Source organism: Oncorhynchus kisutch, linkage group LG8 (assembly GCF_002021735.2).
Source record: "Oncorhynchus kisutch isolate 150728-3 linkage group LG8, Okis_V2, whole genome shotgun sequence".
NCBI classification, from domain to species: domain Eukaryota; kingdom Metazoa; phylum Chordata; class Actinopteri; order Salmoniformes; family Salmonidae; genus Oncorhynchus; species Oncorhynchus kisutch.
Window position 1 is genome coordinate 31,791,294 of NC_034181.2, and position 22,420 is coordinate 31,813,713.

At 41.6% G+C, this 22,420-nt stretch overlaps 1 protein-coding gene across 10 annotated transcripts; it reads left to right on the plus strand.

The window, feature by feature from the left end:
• The first annotated feature begins 156 nt into the window (after positions 1 to 156).
• cenpe (centromere protein E) lies at positions 157 to 18,825 on the plus strand. Of its 10 annotated transcripts, none has more exons than XM_031830134.1 (60): positions 166 to 342; positions 644 to 753; positions 849 to 938; positions 1,503 to 1,621; positions 1,703 to 1,822; positions 2,647 to 2,728; positions 2,834 to 2,901; positions 2,983 to 3,057; positions 3,147 to 3,198; positions 3,318 to 3,405; positions 3,493 to 3,622; positions 3,731 to 3,850; positions 3,954 to 4,103; positions 4,203 to 4,344; positions 5,287 to 5,362; positions 5,451 to 5,757; positions 5,856 to 5,912; positions 5,995 to 6,162; positions 6,372 to 6,446; positions 6,548 to 6,616; positions 6,719 to 6,850; positions 6,946 to 7,123; positions 7,239 to 7,393; positions 7,771 to 8,064; positions 8,163 to 8,309; positions 8,393 to 8,506; positions 8,588 to 8,671; positions 8,791 to 8,907; positions 8,998 to 9,219; positions 9,321 to 9,428; positions 9,518 to 9,739; positions 9,844 to 9,906; positions 10,461 to 10,559; positions 10,711 to 10,872; positions 10,969 to 11,190; positions 11,293 to 11,388; positions 11,482 to 11,556; positions 11,641 to 11,757; positions 11,848 to 12,069; positions 12,164 to 12,247; positions 12,336 to 12,557; positions 12,640 to 12,735; positions 12,824 to 12,907; positions 12,992 to 13,108; positions 13,199 to 13,420; positions 13,611 to 13,688; positions 13,776 to 13,871; positions 14,132 to 14,212; positions 14,320 to 14,457; positions 15,658 to 15,852; positions 15,944 to 16,159; positions 16,271 to 16,483; positions 16,595 to 16,798; positions 16,894 to 17,070; positions 17,174 to 17,286; positions 17,437 to 17,534; positions 17,625 to 17,760; positions 17,853 to 18,169; positions 18,269 to 18,322; positions 18,585 to 18,825. In XM_031830134.1, the coding sequence occupies exons 1-60, from the start codon at positions 287 to 289 to the stop codon at positions 18,662 to 18,664; spliced, it is 8,004 nt and encodes a 2,667-aa protein (XP_031685994.1). In that variant the 5' UTR covers positions 166 to 286; the 3' UTR covers positions 18,665 to 18,825. The 10 variants fall into 10 exon arrangements, with proteins under 10 accessions (XP_031686002.1, XP_031686000.1, XP_031685999.1 ...); XM_031830133.1 differs by having other exon boundaries at positions 167 to 342; positions 13,605 to 13,688; XM_031830137.1 differs by lacking the exon at positions 13,776 to 13,871 and having other exon boundaries at positions 165 to 342.
• The last annotated feature ends 3,595 nt before the right edge of the window (positions 18,826 to 22,420 follow it).

The window sequence follows — 22,420 nt, forward strand, 5'->3', positions numbered from 1 at the left end:
AATCTTATTTGTTCATAGCTTAATATTTTAACTAGTGTTATCAATATTTGTATATATATTTTAATACAGTGAGCGCGTTATGAAAAGCCCGCTATCCTCGGAACCCACACCCCTGTAATATGCAGCCTTCCGAATTATGACGCCGTCCAATGAAAACAAAGGATAAGACAGTGCGCACATTTTCAAACTCAACTTTTGAATCTAGCCAGAAAGCTAACGTTATTCATCGAGTGAAAGGTATTTAGTTAGCCTCCGGGGAAAGGGACTTATTTTTTAAATATATACAATGGCAGAGGAATCTGCTGTCAAAGTCTGTGTACGGGTTCGACCTCTGATAGAAAGGTGAGGCTATTTTCTGAACTTTTTAAATATAGCTAGCTGGCTTACTACCTAACGTTAGTAAAGAATAAGCTAGCAATTGTGAGTAACGTTAGGTATCGTAACATTCGCTAGCTGGTTAGCTCTGGCAGATGGCTATTTCATTCAACGTTAGCTAGTAAGCTAACAAAGCCAACGTTGGAAAATGTGGTTTATGTCAGCTACATTGTATAATAACTGATACATTTGAGAAATTAGCTTGCTAGTTAACGTTGGCTAGCTTTATCTGCGGATATCTGTCTAACGTTCGTTACATTCGTCGTAGGGAGGAAACTGCTGCAGAAAGCGCTGAGTCAGTCAAGTTTTATTGGAAAACGGATAAGAAGACAATTCATCAGGTCGACGATGGAAATCTTACCAAGAACTTCAGCTTTGGTAAGTTTTCAAAAAGGCGAGGATGAATGCTGTCTGTCATACTGTGTCTGAACGTGTAGGCAATCACTTCTGTGTCTGATTTGTTTCCCTGACAGACCGTGTATTTAGTGCTGAAGAAACAACTCTGCAGCTGTACCAGGAACTTGCAAAGCCTCTTGTTGTCTCCGCTGTTGAAGGTTATAATGGTAAAGGAGGGATACATTATCTTCTCAGATTACAGTATTTTGACCATAACTCTATTTATTTTTCCAGGTAAGTTGACTGAGAAAACATTCTCATTTACAGCAACGACCTGGGGAATAGTTACAGGGGAGAGGAGGAGGATGAATGAGCCAATTGTAAGCTGGGGGTGATTAGGTGACTGATGGTATATGAGGGACAGCTTGGGATATTAGCCAGGACACCGGGGTTAACACCCCTACTCTTACAATAAGTGCCATGGGCTCTTTAGTGATCAGAGTCAGGACACTTGTTTAACACAGGGCAGTGTCCCCAATCACTGCCCTGGGGCATTAGGATGTATTTATTTTGACCTGAGGAAAGAGTACCTCTACTGGCCCTCCAACACCACGTCCAGCAGCGTCTAGTCTCCCATCTAGGGACCGACCCTGCTTAGCTTCAGAAGCAAGCCAGCAGTGGTATGCTGCTGGCTATATGAACACTATTTAGTAACACTGTAGTTGTATTTGAAATCTCTATTGGGTTAACTTGTTTGTTGACATATTAAGTGGCATACATTATTTTCTCAGGAACAATATTTGCTTATGGACAAACTTCATCTGGAAAGACTTTCACTATGATGGGGAGTTCTCTTACTCCAGGAGTTATACCCCTTGCCATGGAGGATGTCTTCCATACGATAAAAAATGTGAGTAGTAGTAGATTGTTTATTTTATATAATATGCAGGTGTTTAGTGTTATAAGTGGTTTGCTTTCATTTTTACTTTAGTGTCCAAAAAAGGAGTTCCTCCTGAGGGTGTCATACTTGGAGATCTACAATGAAACAGTGACAGATTTGCTCTGTGACAGTTGGAAAAGGAAACCTCTAGAGATCCGAGAGGGAAACAATGTAAGTTTGATGGATATATTGTAAGACAATATAACTTTTAGACGATAATAAAGATATGACTGGGGTGTATTCATTACACTGATTCTTGTGAAAGATGTTTCTCAAAGTGAACGAAACAGGGATGGACCTACATATCCCATTCATAGACGCTAACTACCTTTTAGCGCCTATTGACGTCAGTATCTTCTGGACGTGGGAGTTTTGTTAAGAGTCCCAACGCTCTTTCTGAATGTCAAAATGCGTCCCTTGCGGTACAGTTTTGAAAACATGAGGAACATATCTTTCATATCAGCAAAAAAAAGGTTACATTACTACACACCATTTTTTATGGTTAGTGTTCCCACATGGCCATATCTCCATGTTACAGCACTTGTTTATAGAAGACTGACAGAAGGCATAGGCAGTCACCTGTGCTAATTGGCAATCTAGCGTGCCCCGACCTGTGTAAGTGTAACAGAGGAGGAAGTATACTTCGTCAACTGGAGGCACACAGCATATGGATCTGTGCAAAACTGATTCAGTAGGTGCATATTTTTTATTTGAAAGATTGTTTCTTGCTGATATGAAAGATAAGGGGCATATCAGCATACGTTTCAAAACCGTTTCTAGCGACGATTATTGACGTTTCCAAACATTAAAACACAGCTTCATAATTGTAGTTCATCTCCAGAGAAGGGTTTTCGAGACCTAGAACCCATCTTAATTTGTCCAATAGAAACTCTTGTTTTAGTTTCAAAACATTCTGTTTTGCAACTTTTGGACTAATGTTTACAGCCCTGGTATTTTGAATTGTGGAATAAATGGTGAAATGCCTGTCTTTGCAGAAAAATGTCTATGTAGCTGACCTAACTGAGGAACTGGTGACATCTCCCGAGCAAGCCCTTGCGTGGATTAGAAAAGGAGAAAGTAAAATACTCTTCCTTATTTCATCATGCTAGACTAAGTATAGTCTATGTATTGCTTGAAGAACATACTGACACTATTCTAATTGATGTTAAATGTATCCGCTAGAGAATCGCCATTATGGAAAGACAAAAATGAACCAGCGAAGCAGTCGTTCGCACACAATTTTCCGCATGGTGAGACATTTTGTTATACATCACAATAGACAATGCATTTCTGGTATCTGTGCTGGAGATGATGCTGATGCTTTTTCTTAGATCTTGGAGAGTCGTGACAGGGGTGACTCTGCATCTGGTGAAAATTCAGACTGCGCCATTATTGTGTCCCATTTGGTAAGCTGCCACAGTCACGTGTGTTTTGTGAACTCAGATATGGGTCTTCCATTTTGTATTTTTTCTTACCAGTCTTTATTTTCATGTAGAATTTGGTTGACCTGGCTGGGACTGAGCGCGCAAGTCAAACAGGTGCTGAAGGTAAGTGGTTTGATACCTGTGCTAATGTAACAACAGTGTGAAATATCGGAATCTGAACAGACTTCATTTGGTGGTCGATTTCAGTTGCTTTTGGTATTTTTTGACATCTGATATTGTAGGTACACGTTTCAAAGAAGGATGTAATATAAATCGCAGCCTGTTCACCCTCGGTCAAGTGATCAAGAAACTGTCTGATGAAACCCAGAAGTAGGTGTTAGTTATTTATACTTTTTTTTAGCTTAACTTATGCCATGTGTTTAATGTTCACTAATGTAATTTTATCCATACATTCAGGGGTTTCACTAACTACAGGGACAGTAAACTCACCCGCATTCTCCAAAATTCCTTGGGTGGAAATGCAAAAACTGTCATCATCTGCACCATCACCCCAGTTACTCTGGAAGAAACACTTAGCACTCTCCAAGTGGGTGACTTTTTTTGTCAGACTTCCATCTTAAATCCTTATTTTTAAATGTTTTAATATAAGACAAATGTTACATTATCTAATCAACTGCCCATCTCTACAATCTAGTTTGCTAGTGCAGCAAAGAACATGAAGAATGACCCGCATGTCACAGAGGTTTCTGATGACGGAGCCCTTTTGAGAAGATACAGAAATGAAATTGTAGAACTCAAGCGCAGACTTCTTGAGGCAAGTCTACCTGTACCGGCTATTGGGGTTCTTTAGAAATGTTGCCGGCTCTCCTTCAAGTATTTGTAAATTCAACTTTTTTATTTTTGTACACTGCCTTAAGGTCTCATCAGTCACTCAAACAACTGCGACAGCGAAGGAGACTCTGTCCCAGATTTCGCAAGAGAAGGATCAGCTCCAAAGAGAACAAGAGGACCGGTATAAGAATTTAACCAAACTTCTAGTCACTTCGGCAAACTTTACCATCAAAAAGGTAGACTTTTAGTGCCTTGCAGATAAGTATATGATGCTTTATTCCTTTATTTTAGTACCTATTTTATTTTTTTATGTTTAATCATGTCTGTTTGTAAAGATGCCGAAACGCAGGGTTACGTGGGGTGGAAAACTGCCATCACCAGCCTTCCACCATGCTGGAGAGTCGGATCTAAGCTTTGCTGAGCCTTTTCTCAAAAAGAGAAAAGCTGATATGTCTGTCTTGACAGAGCAGAATGAAGGTAAGTACGCATAGGAAAAATATACTTATTACCAATCTCAGTGATAGCTTTTACTCTGCTATATACAGTATGCTATATTTTACCATACGCAGTGCTTGACTCAATGGAGCGGAGTACCGGCACCTAAAATGTTCTACTGCTTGAGCTCCTGCTCCTCTTATAGAATTTTAGATCAGCAGTATTGTGTAGCAGTCCTCCCGAGTGGGGCAGCGTTCTAAGGAAATGTATCGCCGTGATAGAGGCATTACTACAGACCCAGGTTCCTTCACGGGCTGTGCTACCGGCCATGGCTGGGAGTTCCATAGAACGGAGCACAATTGGCCCAGTGTCGTCTGGGTTAGGGGTGGGTGGGTTTTTACTTGGCTCATCGCGCCCTAGTGACTCCTTGTGGCGGGCCGGGTGCCTGCAAGCTGACTCAGGTCGCCAGTTGAATAGTGTTTCCTCCAACACATTGGTATGGCTGGCGGGTGTTAAGTGGCGCGGGTGACGTTTCGGAGGACGCATGACTCCACCTTTGCCTCTCCCGAGCCTGTTGGGGACTTGCAGTGCTCAGACAAGATCAAAATTGGGGAGAAGGGGGAGGTAAAATACACCAAATAAATTGTATATTGTGGCGCACCTTTTTATTATTTGTTTTTCACCTTTATTTAACTAGGCAAGTCAGTTAAGAACACATTCTTATTTTCAATGACGGCCTAGGAACAGTGGGTTAACTGCCTGTTCAGGGGCAGAACGACAGATTTGTATCTTGTCAGCGTGGGGATTTGAACTTGCAACGGTTACTAGTCCAACGCTCTAACCACTAGGCTACCCTGCCACATCTGAACAGTACCAGCACCCAAAAGTAGTACCGGTACCTATTTCAGTCTAAGTCGAGCACTGGCCGTACTGGTACATGAATCCTGATCAATTGCTTGTTTTTGTTTGTTTGTGTATTCACAGATGGCGAGGAGTTCGATTCTACCTTTGACATGGAGATGAACCAGAGCAATCTGACCGTGCGTGGTTTTGCAGAAAGGTGAACATGGACTATTGCCATTTTATCTTTACACATTCCTTACGGCTTGTTGTCCTTCATACTCATGTTCCTACATTCTCTTTTCTAGTGAATTTTTATCTCCAAACCAACTGAACAAATTGTCTGAGAAGGTGTCCTGTCTGGAGCTCCAGCTGGAAAATGAGACTCAGCAGAAGCAGGAGGCCATGGAGGAAGTGGAGACATTTCAGAGGCGGGTTGTGGAACTGGAGAAGCAGCTAGAAGAAAAGTCACTAATGCCTGCTGATGCACAGTTGGACAATGAGACTCAGCAGAACCAGGAAGCCATGGAGAAGGTGGCTACTTTCGAGATGAGGGTTGCTGAACTGGAGAAGCAGCTAGAAAATTCTCAAATGCCTGCTGATGCACAGGAGCAGGTTGGTGATCACCAATTCCTTCTCGCTGTTTTATTGTACAGAATGTTGAATCCTTTAATCTAAATGAAAAACATGTATAATTATCTTTTTTTTTACAGATGAAAAAGGGATTTGAAGAGACCATTCAACTCTGTGAGACGTTGGTGTCTGAGAAGGTATATAGCTATTTTTATATAGTGTATATATATATATTTTTTTTTCTGAATACTCTCACCTCACCATGCTGTCTGTTGACAGGAAATGGTTGCTACTGAGCGTGATTATCTCAAGAAGGAGCTCAACATCCTAATGGAACAGACTGAAAAGTTGAAAAAAGAAAAGGCTGTACTTCTTCAGGAGATGGAGGAGAAGAAAGAGATGGATGAATTCAAGTCTTTGGAAGAAGAGAGCAAAAGAGAATATGAGGTTATAGACTGCTGCGTAGATTGCCTAGAGATGTCACAAGTTCTATAACCAACTTATTGGAATGTACCATGTATGGTATAAGCCAATTGCAAGCCCATAAATATCGTATCTTAGGGACTTATTAGAAGTCATTAAGATGACTAGCACTTCTGAAATGCTCCCTTGCTGGTTTGTAGCTTTGCACTCATTGGCTTTTATTAACCCTACAGAAAGAACTACTGAGTGACATTTCCTCCTTAAAGAAGGCCATGGAGGCCTCGGGACGCAAATCTCAAGAGCTTGAGGTAAAACTATGAAATGTTTAGGCAGAAGCAAAAAGCTGCATCTAACGAGATGTTTTGTCAATGAGTGCTGGTTTGATTTGCCAAATCTGATCCATATCTAGGCTAATCTGGTGGCAATGTCCGAGGAGCTGAAAAAGAAAGGCGACTGGGCAGAGGAACTACAAAGATCGGTACATTCATTTTTGCTAATTGATTTGTTCTTGACGTGTTCACAATGGTTGATGTTGCAGCACCACCCTGGTGTAACATAGCCATCCTACTTTTCTCTTAAGAGTGACGTTGACTTGGTCCAACAAGTGAAGCAGCTGCGGCGCTCTCTGGATGATGCTGAGGGGTTGAGCCGTGACACTAAGAAGGAGTGGGCCCACCTGCGCAGTGAAAATATATCGCTCAAAGAGAGGGCTGTAAGTTTCCCCTACTTCTGTGCCAATACGTCAGTTTGCAGCCTGTATTTAAATGTAAACTGCACTCCATAGATAGACCATTATCATGCTTTCAGGTCACACTAACTGCTGGCTATGAGAGGATGGAAGCTCAGGTGAATGGCCTTCGACATCAGTTGGAGGCAGAAAAATCAAGCTTCAAAAAGATGCAGGTTGACCTTCAGAGGGAGTTACAGGGAGCCTTTGAGGAGAACACCAAGCTTACTACTCTTCTGGATGGAAAAGTTCCCAAAAGTTTGTACTCTTGGTTGTCTTTTGTATAGTATTTCCTCTTCTCCAGCCTTTCATTTTATTTGCCATGTAGTTAATGAATGCCCTATCTAACATGGGGTGTCCTCTTTTTGCTTAGATCTTATAGACAGCATTGAACTTGAGAAAACAGTTGCTGACCTGAAGAAAGAGCTGGAGAAGTCTCATGAAGATGAGCGAACCCTACAAGCTAAGATCGAGGATTTGAGTGCACTGCAGGATCTTCCAGATAAAGTCAACAGTTTTATGAAGCAGGTGAACCTGTTTGATACGATGTAGAACAGTTCCCCAAATGTTTATAATTTGCCCGCTCAAGTATTGTAATTTTTTATATATATATCTATATATACACATACATAGAATATGGTAAAAACACCAGCAAATCATGTTCAACTGATTTTAATTTTGGAATTCTGTTCCAATGTATTCCCACACATAGTAGAGAGATGTATGTAATCAATGTTTTAAATGATTGTTTTGGGCTTCTTGCGGTCCATTTGTAGTCTACAAATTATGTTCTCGCCCCCTGACCATCCGCCCAAGATTAATTTTTTTATGATCCCTGACGTAGAACTGAGACTTGTATTGTTTAAGAAGTCCTATCTTTTAATTAATGTCCTCTGGCTGTTCAGGTATGTGATCTCACGGAGGACCTCTGTGCAGTCCAAAAAGAGCGAGACATGCTGGTGTCTGCTAAGGCCTGCAGTGAGGAGGAAGCTCATCAATTCAGAGAACATGTCCAGAGCTCCCAGGAGCAGCTAGTCAAACTTCAAGGTGATCTGAGCAAAGCAGAGTTGAGGGAAAACGACCTAACCCAGCAGTGCACCGACATCACTGAGCAACTGGAGACTCTCCGTAAGGACTTGGCGCGCTCCTCTCTGGAGAACAGTCAGCTTCTGACTACTGTGGAAGAGTCCAGCTTGAGAGTAAATTGGTCTTTGGTCCTTGTTAAATCACATGATCTTGAATGTGTTTGTTGAATCTTCTGTAAGGCTGTCCTCCAACAATGTATTTTTTTATTTAGCTGAAGGAGAATGAACAGTATCGCTCATCAATTGAAGATCAATTGTGTGGAATGCAACAAGTCATGAAAGAGTTGGAGGAGAAGCTTGCTGACAGTGAATCATCCAAGGAAAAATATGACAATTTATCCCAGGAACACCAAGATCAGGTGCAGTGCCTCTCAAAACAACACATTTCAGTTGTCTCCTTACAGTAGGTATTTACAATTTATTTGGTTGATTTGTACTTCAGATAAGGCAGCTGAGTGAGGAGGTGATACAGGTCCAGGCAGAACTAAAACGGCAACAGCATCTGAACTCAGAACAGCAGTCATGTGCCCAACAAGATGATCAACATCAGCTACAAGTCAGTGTCTTTATACAAGTTATGGCCTGGGATCCATTTTTAAATGGAAGATTTAAATTGTTATCTTTCTCATTTGCACAGATACAGGAACTACGAGCTGCATTGGAGACCATGACAGAGGAAAGGAGCCAGTTGAACAGTGACTTGAAGCAAAATATGGAAATGGTGAGGCCATGTCTGTGTTTTTGTTCATCCAACCACTGCACTTTGATGGTGTAGCTAACTGTAAACAAAAACATGGAAGTGCCAGTTATATTAATGTGATATTACTCTCTCCTCTATAGACTGCAGAGACTCAGGGACTTCTCCATTCCATCCAAGAGGAGCTCGGACAACAGAAACAAGTGAACTCTGAACTTGAGAGCCAAAGTTTACTGAAGGAGTCTCTTCTAGAACAGCAGGTTAGTTTATTTGACTTTCATTTTAGTAGTATGTTTCCTCAGTTGTTTTGTAATAAAACAATTAGATCTTACCTTTCTTTCTCCTCAAAGATGAGGCAGCTGAGTGATGCACTTGAGTCTGGGCAAGCTGAGAGAGAGCGTCTCCTGTTTGAGAATACAGACAGCTCTCAGAATCATGCAGAGGAGTTGGAGAAGCTGCGCTCTACTGTGACCTCACTGACTGACGAGAGAGACCAGTTCCAGGAGATACTGGAGGGAATCCGGGAGGAGAGGAACCAGCTCAAGAGAGACCTGGAGGAGAATGTGGACATGGTGGGTGATTGATCGATTTAAATACACTATTTTGAAAATGCACACACTAATTGCAATTGGAAGCTTTTTGTATTACAAGTTTACGTTTTATATTTTTGCAGATGATTGAAAATCAGGAGGAACTACGGGTGGCACTTGAAAAGATATACCATCAAGAGGAAAATATGAAACCTACGGAGACTGCAAATCTAGAGGAGCTGCAAAGTCAGGTAAAAATGTGCTTTTACTTGCACAACAGAATTCATTGTCACATCAATCGAAGTGTAGATTCTAAAATGAATGCTAACCTACTCTTCAGATGAAGCAGCTGAATGAGGAGCTTGAGTCTGTGCGAACTGAGAGAGAGCATCTCCTGTTTGAGAAGACCAATAGCCTTCCGAATCATGCAGAGGAGTTGGAGAAGCTGCTCTCTACTGTGACCTCACTGACTGGAGAGAGAGACCAGCTCCAGGAGATACTGGAGGGAGTCAGAGAGGATAGGAACCAGCTCAAGAGAGACCTGGAGGACAATGTAGAGATGGTGAGTCTGAGTTACTTTTATATCTATTGAAATCCATATTTTCTGCCTTTATCCTATTTTGTGTATCCATGTGATTTGACAGAATACATGTATTTGTCCGACAGCAACATCTGAACTCAGCACACCAGCCCCATAGAGAACATCAGGAGACTGACCTACGTTTGCAGGTAAGTCATTGTTTATACACTGAGTGCACAAAACATTAAGAACACCTCTCTTTATGACATGGACTAACCAGGTGAAAGCTATGACCCCTTATTGATGTCACTTGTTAAGTCCACTTCAATCTGTGTAGATAAAGAGGAGGAGACTGGTTAAAGAAGGATTTTTAAGCCTTGAAACAAAGATTGTGTATGTGTGCCATTGAGGGTGAATGGCATGACAAATTATTTAAGAACTACAACGCTGCAGGTTTTTTCAAGCACAGTTTTCCGTGTCAAGAATGGTCCAACACCTAAAGGACATCCAGCCAACTTGACACATCTGTGGGAAACATTGGAGTCAACATGGGCCAGCATCCCTATGGAATGCTTTTGATACTTTGTAGAGTCCATGCCCCAACGAATTGAGGCTGTTCTGAGGGCCCAAAGCGCAGTGGGTGATTAACTCAATATTAGGAAGATGTTCTTAATGTTTTGTACACTGTATATTCAGGTGATGCCGAACACCATGGTTCAACTGTATTTGTTTATTAATTATTGCTTTACATTGTTGCCGATAGATGCAACTAGAGGCAGTGAAGGAGTTAGAGGAGCGACTGGAAGCTGTTAAAGAGGAGCGGAGCCAGCTGAAGACTGACCTTCAGGACAATGTAGACATGGTGAGGAAATATTATGCACTGCGTTATTCATAAGAGACGTGAGATTGAAATGTGCTTGTTGCACAAAGATTTTAATCAGTAATCTGCTCTTACTCTACTTTTATGAAATGTGTGCATGTAAATGCAATTAATTTTTTAACCATTGTTTTAGTTGATTGAGAATCAAGAGGAACTAAGGGAGGCTCAAGAGAAGATCAAATCGCTACAGGGGAAAATCCAACGACTTCAGACTCAGAATGCAGATGTTGAGACAAGATTGAACAACATAAATGTTCCAGAGAATACGTCCTGTCTAGGAGAGCTGCAAAACCAGGTGAGGTTCTTAGTCAGTTGTCGCCACGATGTACTACCTAAATGCAACCAATGTGTAGGTTGAATATATTTTTTATCTCCAAAACCAATCACAAAGATAAGGCAGCTGAATGAGGAGCTAAAGTCTGTACGAGCTGAGAGCGAGCGTCTCCTGTCTGAGACGACAGATGGCTCTCAGAATCATGCAGGGGAGTTGGAGAAGCTGCTCTCTACTGTGACCTCACTGACTGAAGAGAGAGACCAGCTCCAGGAGATACTGGAGGGAATCCGAGAGGAGAGGAACCAGCTCAAGAGAGACCTGGAGGACAAAGTGGAGATGGTGAGTCGTAACTGTTTTACCCTTAGGAAGGCCATTTTTGGGGTGTAGATTGGCGCATTAAGCCGTGAGTGGGGATGTAAAATGAATATGCGTTCCCCCTAGATCATACAAGTACATACAGAACCTAAACATCAGCAACATCTGTACTCAGAGCAACCGACTGAGAGGGAACATCAAGAAGCTCAACTTCAGCAGCAAGTTAGTCTGTCTATAATTTTATATGGTGATGTTAGAATATTGTTGAAACACTGGATACCTTCATTTGTATTTAAATGTTTAACTTTGGTGCAGCTAGGAGAGGAACTGGAAACCATGACACAGGAGCGGTGTCAGTTGAAGGGTGACCTGCAGGAACATCTGGAGATGGTGAGGCCATAGCCAAATGTTTTCCAGTTAACCAATCATCTGACTGAAGTGTGCTCCAAGTCTAACACTTTAGCTTTATTCTAGGCTGCAGAGACTCAGGGACTTCTCCATTCCATCCAAGAGGAGCTCAGACAACAGAGACAAGTGAACTCTGACCTTGAGAGCCAAAGTTTACAGAAGGAGTCTCTTCTAGAACAGCAGGTTAATAGCCTTTTTCCTTTGTGACATGTAGCCTCTTCAGATCACATGCATATTGATGAAACATTTCACCTGTTTCCCCCCCTGATAAAGGCTAAGCAGCTGAATGAGGAGCTTGAGTCTGTGCGAGCTGAGAGAGAGAGTCTCCTGTCTGAGAAGACAGACAGCTCTCAGAATCATGCAGAGGAGTTGGAGAAGCTGCGCTCTACTGTGACCTCACTGACTGGAGAGAGAGACCAGCTCCAGGAGATACTGGAGGGAATCCGAGAGGAGAGGAACCAGCTCAAGAGAGACCTGGAGGACAAAGTGAAGATGGTGAATGATGGATTACACAATGTTTAGACAATGCTCACACTAATTACAATCAAAGCTTTTTATATTACAAGTTTACATTTTATATTTTTTTCAGGTTGAAAACCAGGAGGAACTACGGGAGGCACTTGAAAATATGAAACCTATGGCGACTGCAAATCTAGAGGAGCTGCAAAGTCAGGTAAAATGTGGTTTTACTTGCACCACAGAATTCATTGTCACATCAATTGAAGTGTAGATTCTAATATGAATGCTAACCTACTCTTCAGATGAAGCAGCTGAATGAGGAGCTTGAGTCTGTGCGAGCAGAGAGAGAGCGTCTCCTGTCTGAGAAGACAGACAGCTCTCAGAATCATGCAGAGGAGTTGGAGAAGCTGCTCTCTACTGTGACCTCACTGACTGGAGAGAGCGACCAGCTCCAGGAGATACTGGAGGGAGTCCGAGAGGAGAGGAACCAGCTCAAGAGAGACCTGGAGGACAATGTGGAGATGGTAAGTCTTGACTTAAATTCTACAATCACAATTGTTGATTTTATTACTTATTTGACCCATGAATATGTTATCTTCAAACCAGTCCATCAAAGTCCAGGAGGAGTTGAAACAGCAGCAGCATCTGAACTCAGAGCAACAGACTGAGAGGGAACATCAAGAAGCTCAACTTAAGCAACAAGTTAGTCTCTGTCTATGATTTTATATGGTGATGTTAGAATATTGTTGAAGCACTGGATAAGTTTCATTTGTGCTTAACTTTTGTACAGCTACAGCAGCTAGGAGAGGAACTGGAAACCATGACACAGGAGCGGTGTCAGTTGAAGGGTGACCTGCAGGAACATCTGGAGATGGTGAGGCCATAGCCAAATGTTTTCCAGTTAACCAATCATCTGACTGAAGTGTGCTCCAAGTCTAACACTTTAGCTTTATTCTAGGCTGCAGAGACTCAGGGACTTCTCCATTCCATCCAAGAGGAGCTCAGACAACAGAAACAAGTGAACTCTGACCTTGAGAGCCAAAGTTTACAGAAGGAGTCTCTTCTAGAACAGCAGGTTAATAGCCTTTTTCCTTTTTGACATGTAGCCTCTTCAGATCACATGCATATTGATGAAACATTTCACCTGTTTCCCCCCCTGATAAAGGCTAAGCAGCTGAATGAGGAGCTTGAGTCTGTGCGAGCTGAGAGAGAGAGTCTCCTGTCTGAGAAGACAGACAGCTCTCAGAATCATGCAGAGGAGTTGGAGAAGCTGTGCTCTACTGTGACCTCACTGACTGGAGAGAGAGACCAGCTCCAGGAAATACTGGAGGGAATCCGAGAGGAGAGGAACCAGCTCAAGAGAGACCTGGAGGACAAAGTGGAGATGGTGAGTAACTTAAATTCTCAAATCATTCTCAACAAATAAACATGATTTATTTGACCCATGAATGTGATTTCTTTGAACCAGTCCTTCAAAGGAACAAAACAGCCCAAGTCAGTAAAAGCCTCTACTCATCCAGGTGATGGTGTCTCATAGTTGCTTGTTTACTGTTTTGTCACATTTTGTTCAGATGCAGCAGCTAGAGGAAGAAGGCACACACATGAGAGATGAGAGGGCCCAGATTCAGGGAGACCTGCAGGAAAATATGGAGATGGTGAGTCAGAATTATTTATAGGCCTGTATTAGTTTTAAAATGTGTGTTTTTATAGAAATAATTTTTAAAAGCGTAATCTCGCCCCAGGTCATACAAGTACAGAGGACATTAGAACAGCAGCAACGTCTGAACTCTCAACAGCAGGCTGAGCGCGAACAACACGAGGACAAACTTAAACAACAAGTGCGTCGTAGTTAAACTATATAAACTCAGCAAACAGAAACGATCCTGTCTTTCAAAGATGGCTCCTTCCAGCTTTCATTAACTATTTGAAGAACAACCTTGAGTACAGTATAGACATGGTGAGAGTCTGTATGACTGTTCTGATCTCGGAGAAGTAGATTCATAACGTGAGTGAGCCAGCAACCAAGCTTGAATGAGGGTTTGGTACATGTGGTTTTTGGCTAAAATGGTTTTAAATGTTTACTTTTTATTTCCCTCAGATGAAGCAGCTGGAGGAGGAATGTAAAGGTTTCAAAGAAGGACAGTTTCACTTCAAAGTCGAAGCAGACACCTCACACAAGGTTTGTTTTTCATTGTATTGCATAACAAGTAATTCCTTCTGCTCTGTCTGAAATTGCTGTGGCATTTTTCAAATTATTCCCCCCCCCCCCCCCCCCCCCCATTCCAGATGCTTAGTGACGCGAACGCAACCATCTCCATATTGACAGAGCAGATCAATAACCTGGAGCAGAGCACCAGCTGTTGTACCACCAGGGCAGGAGAGGGACTGTGTTCCAGACTGGAAGGTTCAATGCAGAAGCTCCAGGTGGGCTGGAACTTGATTTTATACTGAACAAAAAATATAAACGCAACAATTTCAAAGATTTCACTGAGTTGCAGTTCACATAAGGGAATCAGTCAGTTTAAATAAATTAAGCTCTAATCTATGGATTTCACATAACTGGGAATACAGATATGCATCTGTTGGTCACAAAAACCTTTTTAAAAAATCTGAGATCAGAGAACCAGTCAGTGTCTGGTGTGACCACTATTTGCCTCATGCAGCGCGACACATCTCCTTCACAAAGAGTTGATAAGGCTTTTGATTGTGGCCTGTGGAATGTTGTCCCACTCCTCTTCAATGGCTGTGTGAAGTTGCTGAATATTGACTGGAACACGCTGTCGTACATGTCGATCCAGAACATCCCAAACATGCTCAATGGATGACATGTCTGGTGAGTATGCAGGCCATGAAAGAACTGGGACATTTTCATCTTCCAGGAATTGTGTACAGATCCTTGCGACATGGGGCCGTGCGTTATCATGCTGAAACATGAGGTGATGACGGCGGATGAATGGCACGACAATGGGCCTCAGGATCTCATCATGGTATCTCTGTGCATTCAAAATGCCATTGACATAATGCAATTGTGTTTGTTATCTGTAGCTTATGCTTGCCCATACCATCAACCCACCACCATGGGGCACTGTGTCTGTTCACAAATTTGACATCCGCGAACTGCTTGCCCACACGACGCCAAACACATGGTCTGCGTTTGTGAGGCCGGCTGGACATATTGGCAATTTCTCAGAAAAGTCGGAGCCAGCGTATGGTAGAGAAATGAACATTCAAATTCTCTGGCAACTACTCTGGTGGACATTACTGTAGTCAGCATGCCAATTGCACGCTCCCTCATCTGTGGCGTTGTGTGACAAAACTGCATATTTTAGTGGCCTTTTATTGTCCCCAGCACTAGGTGCACCTGTGTATTGATCATGCTGTTTCATTAGCTTCTTGATATGCCACACCTATCAGATGGTTGGATTATCTTGGCAAAGGAGAAATGCTCATTAGCAGGAACGTAAACAAATTTGTGCATGAAATATATTATGTTTTTTGTGCATCTGGAACATGGAACCAACCCTTTGTGTTTTTTATATTTTTGTTCAGTGTATATTTCATAATCTTTACAAGTTCTTAATTTGATGGCAGCATAATAAAAGCAGTTATTCTATCCCATTGCAGGTGTCACTGGTGAGGCTCCAGCTTGTTATCAATGGTGCTTCTAAGCCTGGACATGGGCACTTGGTTGATGTCACACAAGTTGAAGAAGTCATGATACTGAAACTGTTGCCCCTTCTTCCAAAGCCCACACAAAAGATGTATAGCAATATCAATAGATCTACTGTCCAGATCACTAACACAGTGTGGGATACAAAGGTACGAATAATCACATCTTTGTCATAGTTGCTATTTAAAGTGTAACTGCAATAGTTAACCATTTTTGCTAAATTGAGTGAAATCATTTTAGGTGCTGCTGAAGCTGTGTGCCAAGGATTACAAAACCCACATTGAAGCCCTGGTTCAGAATGACTTGGCTGTATTTGAGGAGAGGAGACTCCAGGACCTGCTCCTCCTTAGAGCCCAGGCACCCAGTCACTCAGTCAAGGTGGTTGAGAATGACCTCCTTGGAGTCTGGGACGAGAGACTGTCAGAGCTGTTGGACAGGAGAGAAGGTTACCTCCAGGTGGGTGGGCCTCACATTACTGCATAGTTGGGTTTTGTCTGTAAAATGTAACAGAAAATATATCTTTATACTGTATGTTGTGAAACTAATCATCTTGTATCATGTTCTAAGAAAATGAACAGTGTTTTGAAGAAGCTTGAGGAGAGCCTGGCCGCTCACCCAGCAGCAGTGTCAGAGGAGCTGAGGGTGCGAGAGAGGAGCAACAAGGAGCTGAATGCTCTATGCATGGTCCACTCACCGGACTCAGCAGCAGTGGAGAATTTCCTGGAGCGAGAGCTGGCCCGGCGCTCTGCTTTGGCACAGGCCAACACACTGGCTCTCCAGGTAGTTAACCCCATCAATAATCTCCAGTCTTAGTTACCACATACAGAATGACAATTGTATCGCTGAGGTTGATCATGGTTTGTCTGAATGGTTTTTCCTCTTGCCTTGCAGGGATTGCGAGATGAGCGCTGTGGTTTGCTCAAAGAGCTAGGCGTGGTCCGAGCACAGGCTGACAGTCAGCTGAAAGAAGAGAGGAGTAAGACCTCTACTCTACTGCAGATACTGGAGCGAGCCTCCGTCAAGACTGAAGCTGACCTGCTGAGTGACAACCAGCAACTTATCCTGAAACGTCAGCAGTTGGATGGAGAAATCAAGGTACCATTTTAAATAGTTCTCAATCTCGTGGGTGATTTCCATTTTTCTAAGTGAACCTATGATTAGTTTACAACAGGTATGTTTTGTGTTTGCAGGAAATGCAGATGAGAGTTGATCAGCTGGAAGAGGACCAGATCAAAGCTGCTAATAGTGTCTCAAACCACAAACGAGCCACCCAGCTACTACAAACTGAGCTTCAGGATGCTTGTGCACAAGTCAAGGACAGGGAGGGCTCCATTCAAGTCCTAAAAGAGAAACTCCGAGAGACGGAAGTAAGGTTTGGCGCAAGGTGGCATTTCACCCCTGAGCTTTTATTTGTATTTTATGTGGGATGTGTTCAATACTGTATAAAGTTGTTTTATTTTTGGGGTATAGGTTCTGGCTAAGAGAAGAGCATCACCTAGTGCTCTTCAGCATGAAGAGCTGAATGCTAAAGTTTTGAAAATGGAGTTGGAGATGACTGCATCGTCCTCTAAACACCAAGAAGAGTAGGGTCTAATTTATTTAATCATGCCCTCCTATGTCATAGAAATGTGTTCTTTCTTTGTCTGATTTGTACCACTGCTGAATTTGAGTATCTCTCCCGGAGTCATTGGAAAAATTGCATGTTTAGGACGTTCTGCATTTGTTCCCCTCAGGTTACTGAGGATGACGACGGTCCTGAACCACAAGGAGGACGCTCTGAGGACGCTGAAGGAGACTCTGAGAAGATCACAACAGGAGGGAGAACAGTCATGTAAATCTATTCATAGAATTTGAGATGACCCCAAAACAGCAAGTTAATATTTAGATGAGCCCTAATTTGAGATGTTTAATTCTATTGCAGTCAATGAGGGACAGGATCTGCATGCCAGACTGATAACCGCCAGAGGACGCACAGTCCAAAGCAACATTCTCCTTGAAAAGAACAAACTTGAGGAGGAACTGAAAAGGCTACAGAGCAAAATTTCAGAATTGGAGAGGTGAAGATGGATCTGTAAGATTACTGTAATGCTTTGATGTTTCTGGTGAGCTCATATCACTGACCTCTGCTGTTTTGTCTCTGTTTTAACAGCCTTGTGTCCACTCAGCAAGGAGAGATCACAAAGTGGAAGGCTAGAGCAATTAAGCTGAAGGAGAAGAAGAGGGACGTAGTAGACAAGCCTCTGTCTCCATGTACTCCTACAAAACACCGCCTTCCCATGAATTCTGAGCAGTTCCTCAACTCTCCCAAGAGGTTCCTCAACTCTCCCAAGAAGTTAATTGACTCTCCCAAGAAGTTCCTCGACTCTCCCAAGAGCAAGTTCTTCGATGTCCGTTCAGGCTCTGAATCCATGTCTATCAACTGTCCCAAGCTGTTTTTTGATAACTCCAACCTTGGAACCATTCAAGGTAACTACGGTTAAATTTACTTGACTTTACCTTATAATTTCAGTTTGTATCCAGTCACCCAACAGCAGTTGGCCTTAATGAAATGACATGTTTTACCAGAGGTTGCAGGTATTCCCATATCAGAAATTGAGGCTGCTGGATGTGCAGAAGAGGGTAATTGGTGTAATCTGTGTGTTTGGGATAAGTGTTATTGCTAATTGGAGCACAAACACCTCATCTGGCTGTTAATGTCACTTGTCACATACTGGTGTAATGGAGTGCGGTATAAGGGTTGGTAACAAAATTGTGATAATACTTCATCACTGTTACTAACGTTAACGCTATCTTTGGTATTTTAACCTATACCAGGTTTGCTTTGGTTCTGCATTGTTTTTTATTTACTATTGTTTTGGCTGATTTGGTCTTATCTTTTCAGATGCAAGCGCAAGTGTGGATAAAAAGGACGAATTTTGGCCTCTGTCACCAAAGCAATCTGATGTATGCAAACAACAGTAAATGTTTTAACTAATTGTACTAATCATTGTCTATTTACCAACGTTGGAAATATTTTCAATGTTTTCAATTGTATTTGTCAGTCAATTTTAGCTTTGATCCATTTGATTACATGTTTTATTGTTTAGAATAAAGACCTGTTTCTTGAATAAGACTCAACTCAACCAGCTTTCTTTTTTGTAATGTGACTTGCAATTTCAAATGTTCTGACATAACAGCAGATGGCATGCTCGCACTATTTTGATTAAGATTGTCCATGTTTTGACAATGGAGGATTTGAAACGTTCTCTATGGAAGGTGGTCTTGATGTTCAGTTTCTCCCATTTTAATTATTTTCAAACTATTTTGAACTAAAGATTGTCCATTCATGACTCATCATTGGAGGCGCTTTCTAAATCCACACAGTTTGAAAATTAAACTGATATCCCTTTTGACAATTCCAGAGATGGAGGATCACTAGGGCAATTACTGGAGTAGTTCAGGATTTTCCCACTTTATGTTAGATGGTTCTTCACCCTGAAAGTAGTCTATGGCCAGGGGAAACTAATCCATGGTTTGGTTTTCTTTAAACAGCCACGACAACTTCTGCTGACTTTAGCCACCACAAGAGAACAATCAACGGAAGTGATAGTTTAATTTTATTTACATGCACTTAGGTTACAGCTAACCGACCTATAGAGTTGATTTTAGGTGAGTTGCTTAGTGTCTATAGAAAGTCTGCACCTCCTAACTTTAAAAAAAAAACTTCTGTTATCTATAAAGGGATTACATTTTTTTCCCCCTACAGATCTACATAACCTACCTACATTTTCAAAGTGAAGGAAAGTTATAGAATGTTCCAAATAAACACTGAAATATCATAATTGGAATAGAGTTTATTCTTGGTGAACGCGCCTTCTGCAGCCATTTCAGCTGTGAGTCATTTGCATTAAGAGTCTGGCAACTTTGCACAACTCTTAGGGCAACAGCCATTGTTTTTGTCAATTTCTCAGGCTTCAATATGGTTGGAGATTGTTGGACAGTAATATTTAAACTAGCCACATTTTATTTTTTAGGGGGTCAACTTTTACTTCACTACATTCCTGAAGAAAATATGTGCTTTTTACTCTGACAACCAGAAGTACTCGTTACATTTTGAATGCTTTGCAGGACAGGAAAATAGCCCAAATCACGCACTTATCAAGAGAACCTCCCTAATGCCTCTGATCTGGCGGACTCACTAAACATATGCTTCGTTTGTAAATGTCGACGTGCGCCCCTGGCTACCCATACATTTTAAAAACGAGAATGGTGGCGTTTGCTTATTAAATGGAATTTTAACTGACATTTTAACTTTTTTATTTAACCTTTTGATTAGGCAAGTCAATTAGGATCAAATTCTTATTTACAATGACTGCCTACCAAGAGGCACTTAAGTACCATTTAAAACCAAATCCTTTTAGACTTTAAATCAAGTAATATTTTACTGGCTGAGTTTTTGTCATTTTCTATGAAGTTCTCTTTACATTTACTGAACTATGACAATTGGGTACTTTTTCCACCACTGGTTGGTGGCACCTTAGTTGAGGGGCTCGTGGTAATGGCTGGAGTGGAATGACATGGTTTCCATCTGTTTGATGCCATTCCATTTGCTCAATTCCAGCCATTATGAGCCGTCCTCCCTTCAGCGGCCTTGTGTGCTAGGAACACAACACCTCTTGGACATCATTCTGTCTCATGCGTTTTCTTTTTTGTAATTGTCCTGCAGAAAAATAAAGCCCTATCCCAGTGTTAGGTTTTCAGAAGTTGAGCTGTTCCATTTTTGTATTTTCAAGTATTGTGGCCGCATCATGTTATGGGTATGCTTGTCATCGGCAGGGACAGGTTTGTCAGGATCAAAATAAATATGAAAGGAGCAAATCCAAGAAAGTTATAGGAAGACCCGAGTCACTGAAAATGTGGTAGATCTGTAGGGAAAATCTAGATAATTTAATCCCATTTTAGATGTTTTAAGTCAGCAAAATGAAAAGTTCAATGGGTGTAGATTTCTATAGACACTGCACATGCCCCTATCACTTCCATTGATGGTTAGTTTGTGGTTTTAAAGAAAATCTAATCCATGGTTCAGTTATTTTGGCACAGACTGCGTACTTTCAGGGCAAGGAACCATCTAATAAGTTCAAACATCCTGAACTACTCCTTAAGCTACATGCCAGTATGAAACTCTGAATTAGTCTAAACTATTTGTGCAGGTAAACAGGGGGCCTGAATTGGTATACTTAGACTCGGGTCTCAGCTGCCCCAAGGCCACATTCTTTTGGTCACTTCCTCTGCATGGCTTCACATTTTAAATGAAGGAAGGTTAACTTGGAGAGATTGTTTTTCTCCAAGTGCTGCACACTGTTACACAAAGTCCGTAATGACGTTCTTCCCGTTGCTCTCTCGGTTGTGAGGACCGAAGAGTATGAGCCTTCAGAAAGAGGACCGGTACCAAGGTAAATAACTTGTAGAGAGTGCTGTAACGCATCAAAGGTAATTTGATCACGGTGTTCCAGATGGAAGGGAAGTAAAGATGACAGATTTAGATTTACTGGAATGCATGGCTTAATTTGTACTCAGAGACAGGTTCCCGTGTCTGAGCCCTTCATACTTATCATCTAGTACAGGTCTATAACCTAATGACTGACTGGCTTTCAATGAGCCATGAGACTGCGAGCCTGCTGACATTTGAGCAGAAGTGACAGTTTTCTACAGTTTGTTTCTCATGTTATGCAGTACAAGAAGAAGATGGAACACAATTAGTGAGAACAAGGACAGACCTTGGTATGAACATGGAAGAGAATAAGGGAGACCTTTAAGGTAATTACAAGCCTGAACCAGACATTCCCTGAGCACAAGTCCGAGTAGCCCTCATTGTAATTATAGTAAGCCAGTGTCAGTTTTATCCACTCTCCTGCAGCCCACTACTACTTTTTCCAATGTTTCTTTGTTTTACCTAATTGTATTCTTATTTATATATTTACATAATGTGTTACAGTGGGATTCATTATCCAGGAAAGGTCTTTCCCTTGTTCAATTATTCAGGCTCAGTCACAGACAGTCATTAAAGTTTCATGGGAGACAATTTGGAGGCAGTGCTGGTCGCATAGTGAGGTGAGCATGCATGCACGGTTGCTTTGGGAAACAAAAAAGGCCTTGTTGCCTTTAGAAATGTTTGTTGTGAACTTGTGACTGAGGAGTAAGTTACATGTGGAATAAAAGTACATTCATCATTACATTTGGGGACTATTGACCCAGAAACTAGCAGGTGGTATTGTATGTTGATCAAATGTATTTGATTAGGCATGTCACTTTGGGAGTTATCTTATCTCAGTGGTCCTTTTGGGTACTTCAGATTATCACAGGTGTCTGTAACTATCTTGGGCTCTCTGTGTGGCCTTATCACATGTAAAATGTCTGAAATAATTAAATAAGATGATTTAAAAAAATAAAAAACAGAATGGCTAAGTTGTAAAACATAATAAATATAAACCACCCATTTAGTGTGTACCATTGATGTTTGTGAGGGTTTCAGCATGAAATATCCTTTATATTATTTTTGGCACTCTTATTTAACTATGTCAATATGCATTTATTGTAAATATGTTGGCATAAAACTGGTGGCAGTTGTGAAAAAGTCATTAGTTGGAAGAGTTGCAGAGATCATTGAAAATAATGCCAATGTGGATTTAGATGCATTTTTCATTAACAAGGCTATTTTCTGTTGAACCATATGGGTTA

Bases quoted from the DNA above. Each gene is read 5' to 3' on its own strand.
- cenpe (XM_031830133.1), top strand. From the start codon at position 287: ATGGCAGAGGAATCTGCTGTCAAAGTCTGTGTACGGGTTCGACCTCTG. The intron at 4,104-4,202 runs GTAGACTTTTAG...CTGTTTGTAAAG, and splicing joins CAAACTTTACCATCAAAAAG to ATGCCGAAACGCAGGGTTAC. The intron at 9,740-9,843 runs GTGAGTCTGAGT...TTTGTCCGACAG, and splicing joins TGGAGGACAATGTAGAGATG to CAACATCTGAACTCAGCACA.